This window comes from Penaeus japonicus, unplaced genomic scaffold (genome assembly GCF_977035675.1).
Source record: "Penaeus japonicus unplaced genomic scaffold, GWHDUDI00000001_assembly GWHDUDI00000025, whole genome shotgun sequence".
In the NCBI taxonomy this organism is placed as follows: Eukaryota; Metazoa; Arthropoda; class Malacostraca; order Decapoda; family Penaeidae; genus Penaeus; species Penaeus japonicus.
Window position 1 is genome coordinate 12,835,607 of NW_028234427.1, and position 12,500 is coordinate 12,848,106.

Below are 12,500 nucleotides of genomic sequence, written 5' to 3' on the forward strand. Positions count from 1 at the left end.
TCCGAACTAAGGGACTGAATTAGTGTCCAATGGTGTTTTGCAATCAAATAAGGGGAACGATTTTTCTTTTCTTTTTTTTTTTCCTTTTCTTTTCTTTTTTTGTGTTATCCTAAAACCTCAATAAAAGGAATTTTTTAAAAAATATAAAAGTTAGTTTTAAAAAGAGAAAATTTTTAAAATGTGGGGAAGTACACATGTACTCTCCTATTTAAAACAAATCTAGCACAAGGTCCCTGTGGATTATGCAAAGTACAAAACACATGAATACTCTCATTAATTGAGATGTAAGCAAAAGTGCAGACTAATCTTAATTATGCATCTTACATATTGTTCTTGATTAAAATGAAATACAGCATCCTAAATGCTCCCTATTTCCAAGGTCTGCATAGCAACACCATAAGATCAGGCTAACAGTAATAGTTGGCCACCAGGGGGGGGAGAAATCACCCTGAGGCAGGTTTTGTACTTGGTTGGCTTGCACCCCACACCTGCCACTCCAGTGGGTAGACAGTTGAGATCCAACAAAGGATGCCCTCCACTGGCTTCGGCTGAACCTTTTCCAATATACTGATCACATTATAATTTAGTCCACAACACCAAAGCAAGTCGGCATAAAAACACAGTTCCAGGTCTTTTCAGGTACATTATAGGGCTAAATTAATAATGTTTTGAGTATCTGACGACAACTTTGCCTCCTGGATCAAGATTTTCATTTGCGAAAATTTGGTTGTCTACCACATCATCCCACCAGGTAGTTTGGTATAGTCCAATACAGATTTTAGAGCTGCTTTTAACCCTCAGTAATCATCTCGTCATTCAGTGTTTAAAATGACAATTTTGTACAATAAGCCCCCTGTTTTGTGATAAGAAAAGCTGCCTGCATAGCAAGTGGCACATAAGAAGTAATGTTTAAATCAATTTTTCACTGGCAGCTAACATTCTCTTCTATTTGCATAAAGTTTAGATCACAACAAAACAACTTTGACAGGGTACATGTATCTTTAAAAATGCCTGCAAAACTGTAAATAAATAAAAAATAGTCTATAAATACTGATATAAGTAAATATAAAAATAGTTCTCTATAAGACAACAGAAAAGAACTTAACCTATTGCACTTGGCTGCTGCACTATGAAAATGCGTTGCCACATTCATCAGAAACAAAATCAAATCAAACCACAAAAACATTGGTTGTAACTTTAAACCCAAAGATGTGAAAGGGTAAAATGATGGGCCGTTTCCAAGCCAAAGTGGGACGCCTGCATTGTGAGGTGGGATTCCAACATTAGAGCCAGGGGCGGTTCATACCCTGGTACGAGCCCGGTCTTAGGCCAAGTGAGGGAGGGTAGCCGGAGGAGAAACCAGCAGCACTCATCAGGCCTTGCTGTATCATCATAGACTGGTGGGCAGCCAGATGTGAGGGGTGTGCTCCAGCAGACCTCAAGATTAGTTCCTCTTGCGCTTGTCTCTGCTGAAGGTACTGCTGGTAGAGTTGAGAGGTGGGATCTACTAGGCCACCTGTTAATGCACCTCGGCTTTGTTGGTTCATAAGTGCTAACGAGTCTCTCCCAGAGTAGGAAGCCAAGTTGGCAGCATTGAGATGGCTGAGGGTCTGTGCTTGACTTGAGGATATTGAATTAAGACTTGGAATTTGTAGTGATGGATGGGATTGTGAAATGGGGTCCCTTGGGTCTCTTGGGAGAGATGGGAAACTACCCTGACTGAGGCTAGAGAGACTTTGATGAGACTGCTGATGAGCTGGAGTTGGAGTGCGGGGAGCTCCAGGAAGACCAAGAGCTGCACTCAACCCTGGTGACTGAGACAGGAATGGAGATGAGGAACCAGAGAGTGGACGTGGTAAGGATCCAGGAGTAAGAGCACCTTCCCCTCGGCCAAAGAGTGGTGATGACTGGCCTGTCATCATGTTGGTGTAGGAACGACTTAAACCCAACTCCACACTGTTACCAGTAGCCGCTGGAGTAGACCCTCCTGTACCAGAGCTGGAGCCAGAGGCTGACCGTCCCGATGACGCTGGAGTTCCAGATGAGCTACCACCACCTGATGAACCTCCACTACTTGGACCAGTACCAACCTGAGTCTGACTTGCAGCAACTGATCCACGTTGTAAAAGTTCATGTGAAAACAGATTTGCCTGTCCAGTTCGACTGGCCAGTGAGGCTAAAGCTGCCCGGTCTAACTGAGCTAGTCGCTCCTGTGTTAATCTGTCTTGCGTCAGGCGGTCTCCCTGTAATGAACCCATCTTCTGCAGCGAGGCAATGACTGATGTGGTAGCCAAAGACGATCCTAAACTAGTGGCTAGACTAGTAACCATACTTGATGGTAAACTAGAGGCAAGACTGTTGGCCAAACTAGTTGCTAAACTGGAAGTCCACATACTCTTTTGCTGGAGATACATATGTGATTTTTCAGTGGCATGAGCAGGTGGCAAGTCACGGCTGGAAGGACGACTTCCTTCACTAGGCTTTTGGTGCGCTATAGGAGGCTGAGGGTGGCTGTGGATTTGGGACTGTGGAGTCTGAGGAGGTTTGGATATCTGTTGAGGAGAGGCCAAGCCAGGCTGTGTTTGCATATGAGGACTTGTGATCTGTTGATGATAATTGGGCTGCATTGATCGATCTTGTAATCTAGGATCGGCCTCAATCTGCCGTGCCAAGTCTGCCGGCTGAACACGACTTGCGAGATTTAAACTCTGCTGATGCAAATCAGTCAAGTCATTAACAGAACTTATGCCTCCACGCTCAATATCTAACACTGGAACCTGCGTTGGAGTCTGCCCTCCGGCCACACCGAATGGAGTAGGTGGCAGAGATTTTCCAATGGCAGGCTCTGGATTGGGAAATGCTGCAGGTGCCCGAGGAGGTTCAGCCGGTGATTTGGACAACTCTTTGTCAGGAACAGGTCTAGTTGCTTCTGGCTCTGTGATGCGTGACACAATCTGTGATAAGGTGGCAAGATTGGCTGGCAGTGCTGAGGGATGAGGAGAAAACGGAACGGTCACATTAGGGGGTGCAGTACTTCGAGCAACTGGACTATCCTCTGCAGATTTCCGACCTGCCCACTGAGCAGCTGTGCCATCTACTGGACTGACAGCTGCAACTGTCACATTAGAATTACTCTGGAAGTCTTGACAACCCTTATCCAATGCTGCCCTCTTTTTCAAAGGCTGCATTTCCGACTTTTCCTGAATAGCTGGAGCTGGTGTAGTTAAGCTAACCTGCACCGGGGATGCCAAGTTAGGAGTCAGAGGACCAGCAGGGGCTGCAGGCGACAGTGTAGGAGTCTGCTTTTTCACCCCGTCATGGCTGTTGTAATAGCCAGGAGGCTTCTTCTGAGGCGGTGTTGGTTGTGCGGGCTGCACCGAGCCAGTGCTCTTATACTGATCAGTAAGGGGCTTTGTTGGATCATAGGAATAGTAACTATACTGGGGTTTAGTCTTTTCTGCTGGCTCAGTTGCTGTCAGAGATGCTGGGGACGGCTTATCTGTGGGCGTGGCAGGAGCAGAAGCCGAATAGTAGTTTGGAGTCTTGGCTTTTTCGAGAGTGGAATCTGATGAACTATAGAAACTGGCATAGCTAGCTGGGGACTTCTGTTTCTTGCTGGCATCAGCCTTGCTAGAGTAAAAGGAGCTCATGTATGGCACTGTAGGACTGTATACTGGTGATTCTGTCGGTTTTGGCTCAGTTGTTTGTTTTTCGACACTGTCCCCTGCAGGTTTATCCGTCATGTCCTGGTAAAATCCAACGGTGATGGCCCCATTTGCCTGATATTTTGCTTTCTCTGGATCATACGAGGGGAATGGTTTCGATAGCGCAGTCTCGTACCGCGGTGAATATGCAGGCACGCTCGGTGACTTTTCCGGCACTGGTGAGAACTGCTTAGCACCGAAGCCTGGAGTGTGAGGAGACCTCGTCATGGGCGAGCGCTCGCCCTCCGAGGAGAAGGCAGCAGGAGAGCGGTCAGAGTCGAAGCTGTGGTTGAGGGGCGACCGGTCAGACACACCCGACGAAGACACAGAAGCTTTCCGCTGCCTTTCCACCTCGAGTTTCTTCGCTTCCTCGCGTGCACGATCGAGTTCCTCTTCTTCGAACTTGTAGGGGTCGTCCTCCTCATCAGGCTGGAAGGGGAGAAAAGAAAATCGTCTCTTAGATATAGAAAGAATCAGTCACTGTGAAAGTCTGAACAACAGCTATGATCCCTAGGCAAGTAATGATCTCAAGAAATTCTAGTATTGTATTCTCATCTGGGGAAGAGACAATTATGATAAAATATATATTCTTGATATCTTAAATATGATCTCTGAAAAGGCAATTTAACCAATGCAGCCAAGTAATACTTTTCAAAGCTGAAAAGACATTCTGATTACTTTATATTCAAAATACAGCAAAAAACACATTGAAGTCATACAATCTGTAAAGTATATGCACTAGTGGAAAAGAAATTTGAAAAAATCAAATACAAACAGTGAAATACAAAATCAAATACAGTAAGTACGTGTCATCAAACAATAAATGTAATGTCCGTAAAAGTGTAGCGTGCAACAAATAGAAATGTGAAGTGTAAGGATTAGGATTTCAATATCTTTCCTAGCTAATTCAGAGTACAGTATTTGAGAAAATGCAAAATTATCTGCTGGGAATCTAGAGTGAGCATAGAACCACATAATTATTATATTTTCACACCTAAATTTGTGCCACTAAAGTCACATTTCAGCATTTGTACTTTTCATTTAATCTAAGAAACAGACCAGACTGCAGGCATTTGACTTCAATAATAAAAATGTGATGTTCATATACAAGCGCATAATGTACATATACATTAAACATTTACAGGAAACAGGTGCACCTTACCAACACATCAACAAGTCTTTTCTCCAACGCTATTCCAGGTGATCCAAAAACAACATTGGAAATGCCATGTGTTGTAAATCATAGTTCTCAAGTACTTCATTTGTGAATATAAAATAAAATATAATAGAGACATGAAAGTATACATGACACGTAAACAGATAAATCATTTAATCGAGTGTAAACAGATAAATCATTTAATCGAGTGTAAACAGATAAATCATGAATCAAGTCATTATAAACTATATCCTCTGGTGCTCTTCATAACAAAATTAAATTGCATTATCCGAGGTTTCATTCCCCTCCCATCACACATGTCAAAGTATTTCTTCAGTAACTCTAGGTGAAAGATTCCCAATGCGAAGGTGACACATGAAAGATAACACATATTAATGAAAGTGAAATTCCAATGAAGTAGGGTATTGAGTGGCAAAAGTAGCAAGAACTAGGACCCTGATCTTGTGAGGACTGTTCTGCCCTTCCGTACGAGCCATGACAACAGCTACCTTATGGATTTTGGAGTTTGGCAATTTATCGCACACATAAAAAAGGGGGTAAAAAAATATGTTGCTGAATCTTGGGGAGCAGGAAACATTAAGAGAATCTTGGCATGCAAATATAAATATAAACATAAATGATCCATTGTTTGTTTTCATTCTTTTTTTTTTTTTTTTTTTTTCCTCTTTATCGTAATGCTTTACCAAGGTGCTGAAAAGGTACAGTAAATTACTTCAAAGGCCTTGAAGAAGCTAGCAGCCATATGCTTTAAAAAAAACTGTGGGATATGTTCTATACTAAAGAAATCTATCAATCTATCGCAAAAAATTGAGTAAATTACATCGGTAAGGTTAGTATTCATGACCTCAATTTGACGGCATGTGATTATAATCATGGCGAGGGCACTTTCAAGTTACGTTAGTGAGAGAGGGAGTAGTCCCTTCTGTACAGCCGTTTCTAGTTACGCAAATTTTTGCTTACTTAGAACAAAAAGTCATGTTGGGTACTGATTTGCAATCCCACAATTTCTTTAAGTATACAGCCTTAAGAAACAAACATAGTGTGCTCTCCTGTGGTCACTGCGTTGAGATCTATTGGAGCTGATGACATTGAGACTTTCTCAAAAACAAAGATAAAACCGCAGAAAAGAAGGACTGAAATTGCGAATACCAAACAAAGTATCATTGAAAGCTATTATAACCAACATTTGTGGGTGCTTCGAGCATCTTTCCATTATGCAAAGCTGACTTTTTACATATTCACAAAGTCCTTCATTTCTCTGGCAAAGAACTGTACTGATTGTGCAAACTGGCTAAAATCTTACAAATAATTCTCTCCTTTACACAGAGATCATACTTACCATCTGCATACTCAACGACATGCCCAGCTGCATAGCAAGAGGCCAACTGCAATTTGCTCACCAAAATTACTCTGCAGCAATTCATAATCAACAGAACAAACTGTTTGTGAACTAGCTTCCACAAAGTAGCGTGACCTGGCCATCTAACATAACAGTCATTTGTTTGCCACACTTAAAGTTGTTGATGCAGTCACCTTGAAGATTGCAAGGGAAACCACAAAGACCGTGCTATGTTGCATATTTGTATTCAATCATCTACTGACCATTGTTTTCTCTCCTACAGTCCATCCTTCTTCAGACTAATCTTACTAACATCCAGTGACATAAAAAAATGAACACAGCAAATTGATGAGAAAATAATGGTCTTGGTAGATAATACAAGGCTTACCATATTGCCGTCCTGAATCGTATATTGTCGCTCTCCCATCTATTGAAAAATTGGAAATTTAGAAGCGGATGTGAGTTTCTCAGTCATAAGACAAGGAATCACTCAGTTATTCAATTCTGTAGTATCAGTTACTTTAGGGTAATTTCTACATACAAACACTTCAAAAAAAAGATTCTATGAACTTCAAAATGTGTGTGTTTCAGTCATTAGAGCAATATGTGTGATAAAATGACAATGGATCACATGAAATTCTAGGATCAGAGTGCATGTAGTCTGGTCAACAAGGCAAGGAAGTTCTAAAGCAATCTCAAAAGCAGAAACATGTTGACAGTAATAATTTGCCTTTCTTGCGTTCTCCTTTATCTATCAATTTATTCCTTTGAACAAGCACAAATTTGTTGTCTGCAATGAATGTATTCAAAAGTGTCTTTTTTTTATTTCATCCTAGAGACTTTTAACAGAAAAAGTTCATGCTCTAAGTCTTATGTTATCTGGTAGTGTTACAGGAACAAAAACCAAAATCTACAAATATGAAAATGACAAAAAAGAAAATAAACACAAAAAAAAAAAAAAAAAAAAAATGCATGTTACTTGCAGTGATAGACACTAATAAAAATATGGGTCATGAAAATCATTAAATAACACAACAAAAACAACACAGAAACGGGTTATGACTATGAAAATGAACAAAGTATATCCATTCCTCAGATGTCCCCGTCCAACCAAAGACTTCACTCTCACTATATTTTCACTCCACTAGACTACCTCAACTTTAACCCTTGGACCTGAAACAACCACTACAACCAAAATTCTTGAACACTGATTAATAACAATCGGTGTTGCTGTTCCCATTCCTAGTCTTTGGTCTTTACTTCCTAACCCCTCATGATTATTATTTCTTTGATATTATTCCCTGACTGATTCTCCTTAACTTTTGGAATGATAATGTTTGTGGCAATGATGGTGGTGGGGTGGCGATGATGGTGTTGATAGTGGTTATGGTGATGTCTGTAGTAATAGTAATGGTAAAAGTGGTTGTGGTGATGGTGGTGGTGATAGCGGTTGTTGTTGCTGTAGTGGTGGTGATGATAGTGAGTGATGGTGGTGGTGGTGATGATGATGATGATGATGATGATGATGATGATGATGATGATGATGATGATGATAATGATGATGATGGTGGTGGTGGTGATGATGGTGATAGTGATGGTGGTGATGATGGTGATAGTGATGATAGCGAGGGTGGTGGTGTTGGTCTAGGTGGTGGTGGTGGTGTAGGTGATAGCGATGGTGGTGATAGTAATGGTGGTGATGGCGATGATGATGGCAATGATGATGATGATGATGATGATGATGATGATGATGATGATGATGATGATGATGGTGGTTGTGGTGAGCAAGATGGAGATGGTGAATAACACAACTATATAAGTGGGGAAAAAAGTTTTAAAAATCTTGTTTTAAACCAACAGTAAAACCAAGATTTAAAAAATAAAAAAAAACAATATAAAAAAAACTTCTGAAACCAAGTTTGGAAAAAAAGTTAACAAAAATAAAACAAAGGAAGAAGAAAAAAAAAAAAAAACACAACCGTAACTACAAGGAGCAAAAGTTCATTCCTCATACCTTCATCTTCTTCCAAATGGGCTCGTCCTCCAGCTTCTCGTCCAGCTTCTCATACCAGGGGGTCTCAGGGGGCTTCTCGGGCGACAGGGGGGGTTCCGGCGACGGGGGAGGCTCGGGGCTGGTTGGCGGAGGCCGTGGCGAGGGCGGCGGGCGCTCCAGCATCCCCACCTCGCTCTCCTCCACCTCTGACATGTCGTCGACGTGGATCACCTCAGTGTCGTCCGCCTCTTTTGGACTGTCGACCTGCTGGTCCTCGGGCATCTTCTTGGGCCCTGCAGAGGGGAGCTTGGGCGTGCCAAAGGCCTTAAACCACGCACTCAAGTTGGGGGTAGCTCTCTCCTGCTTGATCTCCGGGGCGCGAGGCGTGGGGGGAGGTTCCTCACTGATCCTCTCGGGGAACTCCTCCACCTCCTGGATCTCCTCCTTTTCCTCCTCCTCGCGCACTGATGGCGCCTCCTCCTTCTCAGGAATCTTCTCCCACCTGTTCTCCCAAGGACTGTCCCATTTCTCCTTCGTCTCCCACTTCTCTTCCTCGTCGGCACTGTTGGCCTCTCTCGAAGATTTCATACCTGTGCCGATATCACCTGAGCGAATAATACTGCCTAAACTGAGCTTTGGGCTGTCCCCGACCTCGCTATTTGGTACCAGACCTATGCGCGACTCTTTGGCTTTGGCAATGAGGGTTGTTAGTTTCGAATCTTCTTGCTTGTTTATCTTGCCGAAGGGATTAGTTTTCGCCTTTGGTTTTCCTTCCGATGAATTCTTTGTCTCCTTCTTCACTACACCCTCCTTCTTGGCAATGTCTTTAGACTTAATAATAGCTCCAGGCTTTATTCTTCCATCTTTGATGTCTTTGAAAAGTTCTTTTGTGTTGTCTAAACTTTCCTTATCACTTTCTGCCTTCTTTTCCTTCTTTATCTTCTTCTTCTTTGGTTCTTCTTCACCATCCTCTCCACCGCCATTCTTCCTCTTCTTCTTCTTATGTGCCTTTTTCTCCTTATCTTTTGGCTCATCCATCATTAATTTCTTACGGTATTCTGTTTCGATTTTGAATGCAATTGCTTCAAATTCCTCGGCTGTGACCTTGCGAGATGGAGAGTTGCTGGCTGAAGAGTATTCACTGAAACGTGGCACTGTTGGGTCATCTAGCATAGTGGTTATATCCTGGAGGAGAGAAACAAAGGTGAAATTAACATCATTTCATTGTCACAAATGTATTACTCATTATCAATTACAATGATTAAAAGAGGAAAACTGAAGGTAAAAACAATCTTAAACCAAAATCAAACCTCAATTAATTCATGGCAAGTCACAGAAACCTTAAAAAAAAGGGAGAAAAAGAGAGAAAAACAATCCACCTTAAGTGTCTGCTCTGTAGCCTCAGAGAGCGCATTGATGGCAGCCATATTTTTTGCAGTGATTTTCTTCTTCTTGCTGTTTTTCTTCTTTCCTTCTTTTTTACCTTCCTTCACCTTGCCTTCTTTGTGCTTCTCGTGCTTTTCATGCTTTTCATGCTTCTCGTGCTTCTCCTGTTTGTCATGGTGTTTCCCGTGCTTGCCTCTGTGCTTCACCTTCTTCTTCTTTTTACCAGGCGTTTCCTCTTTGGTCTTGGCGACAGGCTGGGTTTCCTCAACCTCCTCCACTTCTTCCACTTCCTCCACCGGCTCTGCCACCTGCGTGCGCTCACGCTCACGTTCACGTTCACGTTCACGCTCACGCTCACGCTCCTCCTCATCTGAGTAGTCGTACACGTCCTCCACCTTCAGGATCTTCTTACTGTCCTTCTCTCCTGCATGCTTGTTCTTCTTCTTGTGGTGCTTGCCATCTTTTGTTTTGCTCTTGTGATGATGGTGGTGGTGATGGTGGTGATGGTGGTGGTGGTGGTGGTGTTTGTCATGTTTCTCTCCATGTTTATGCTTCTTCTTGTCCTTGTCCTTGCCAATCCCACCCTTCTTCTTGTTCTGCTTCCCGACATGGTTGCGTTTCCCCTTCTCTGAAACTTGTGTCTCGTCTCCTTCTCCCTCCTCCCCTTCTTCTCCCTCCTCCTCCTCCTCCTCTTCTTCACCCACTTCATCATCTTCAATGTCATCAATCTCGCCAAAGAGTTCATTGTGCTTTTCATTTTTGTAGTCTGTATTGCTCTTTTCCTCTTCATTATCTTCATCACTTCTGTAGTCTTCATTGTTGTAATACATGCAGACATCTGGCTCTATGTCGTCGTCATCATCATCATCATCTTCATCTTCATTTTCTTCTCTAATCTCGTCCTTCTTTTCTGTTCTTATCCCATCCTTGTGGACAGTCTTCTTAATTGCATCTTCCTTTCTGGGTCTTCCTACCTTATTCTTTACAACTGGAATGACCATCTTTTGTTCCACTTCTTCCTCCTCCTCTTCCTCTTCCTCTTCTTCTTCTTCCTCCTCCTCTCCAACTCCAACTTCCTCCTCTTCCTTTTCTTCCAGAGGCTCTTCTAGGACCGGCTTCTTCGTCTCTTGTCCATAGTCTTCCAGTTCCTCCTCATCATCATCTTCCTCTGGATATGGGTCTTCCCTGACCAGCAAGGGAGGTATGCCGAAATCTTCATCATCATCATCATCTTCCTCTTCGTCGTCATCTCGAAACTCATACTGATCAATCTTTGGTTTGTCCTTCTTCGGCTTCTCCTTTTCCTTGTCTTTTTCTCTGCCGAACTTGCTCTTCTTCCTCTCCTTGTTGGGCGGGATAATCACGTCGCTAATATGTTTCTCTTTTGGCTTCCTTCCCACTTTCTTCTTCTTGCGCCCCCTCTTCTTCGGTGACAATTTCTCACCATCTATTCTTGTATTCTCCTTCTCGTCGCTGTTGTTTCGTTTCTTCTTTCTCTTGGCTGACTGCTGGTAGCTCATGTCTATGTACATCTCTTCATCTGAGGAAAGATCCGCCTCCAAATACTTGGCCTTGAGCTTCGCAAAAACTTTCTCCAGATTGTATGCCATGTGTGTGTATTCTGGAAAATCCAAGTCAGTATGATTATTACATCATTTACTGGACCCTATACGTGTTTTTGAAGAATGACCTAAAAAATTAGTTCATGAATATTCTTTAATGGTAAACAAGTCATTTTAATAGTTAGGTAAGTCATCAAATAGCTCAATTAATCCTTTTTAGCAATGTAATCCACGTTTACCTCAAAAATCAATTTCAGGAGTATTCAAGTGTCCTATAACCTAACCAAAGTTAACAATATTCTCTTCAGGAGCAGAAACATATATATCTAACTACCATCTACATTTTGCTCTCTTAACCCGATACCGCCGGGCGCCGTCCACAGACGGCGATTTTTGTAATATGCATAGCGCCGGGTGCCGGCATGCGCCGTCGATCGTATAATTGATTTAGGCCTATGCGTTCGAGAGCCCTGGCATTGCAGCCATGCAAAGACGGAACAGTGCCGGCGGGAATAAGCAAAATGGGTTTCAACTCACTTACAAAACCTAGATGGCACCACTTTCTTCTAGCACCAGCAGGAGAGAGAGCCTTGAATGGCACCCATCTACGGTCTCTAGCAAGCACTATCTCTATAGAGGGATGGCACATCGCAAGTTGCCGACCTCTTGCTCGAAAGTACCGCAGATGAAAGATGTGCAGGCAGAACGAGAGGAGGAAGGTGACTTACACCATGCCCAATGCCTACAATGTGCCCCTGTGCCAGTAGGGATGCCTTTTATTGTGGCACTCACTGTCAAAAGCATAAGTTTCCTTCCTCTTCCCAACCTCTTCATTTTGGATGGTTATAAGTTTCATGTTTGTTCGTGACAGCACAAAAATACGAAAAAATAAAGTTGTTTTTTGTCCCCCCTAAAACAGTAATACTTCTATCACATTGAGTATAAAGAAAAAAAAATGAGTTGATATGGACCATGAACTACAATTTTAGTCAACTGCAGAATTGATGGAGCCTGTGATATGACAGATATAAATTTCTAAAAACAGTAAACACACAAAAAAACAAAACACAAAAATGTCTCTAGCTCTACAATGAGTGACGAAAAGGGAGTGGGAAAAATCAAATTATGTTGCAGAAGCTGCCTTGATCAGAAATAAAACTCATCCTGGAGCCTGTGTAAGCAAATCTATCCCCCGTCGGCAATGGGTTAATGCACAAGTTCAAAACCACTCTGCAGTTTCAAGATCTAGAAGGTTAACTACCATACTGAATTCAAGCTTACCACTCTCTGGTCCATTGTACAATTTGCAGTTGTCCATCATGAGTTTGAAGTCGCCTTC

At 42.5% G+C, this 12,500-nt stretch overlaps 1 protein-coding gene across 4 annotated transcripts in view; it reads right to left on the minus strand.

Annotated features, from left to right (window-relative positions):
• LOC122255721 (CECR2 histone acetyl-lysine reader dikar) overlaps positions 1-12,500 on the minus strand; it is a 76,556-nt gene that overhangs the window by 1,242 nt on the left and 62,814 nt on the right. For 3 of the 4 annotated variants that reach the window (XM_086551350.1, XM_086551352.1, XM_086551353.1), the window contains exons 11-15: positions 12,443-12,500; positions 9,593-11,220; positions 8,235-9,398; positions 6,609-6,647; positions 1-4,133 (exon numbers count right to left, since the gene is read on the minus strand). The exon at positions 1-4,133 is cut by the window's left edge and continues 1,242 nt beyond it; the exon at positions 12,443-12,500 is cut by the window's right edge and continues 48 nt beyond it. In XM_086551350.1, coding sequence (XP_086407476.1) covers positions 1,284-4,133; positions 6,609-6,647; positions 8,235-9,398; positions 9,593-11,220; positions 12,443-12,500 — 5,739 coding nt within the window. In that variant the 3' untranslated portion in view covers positions 1-1,283. The remainder of the gene's footprint in view (positions 4,134-6,608; positions 6,648-8,234; positions 9,399-9,592; positions 11,221-12,442) is intronic. The other variant, XM_086551351.1, reaches the window with a different exon arrangement.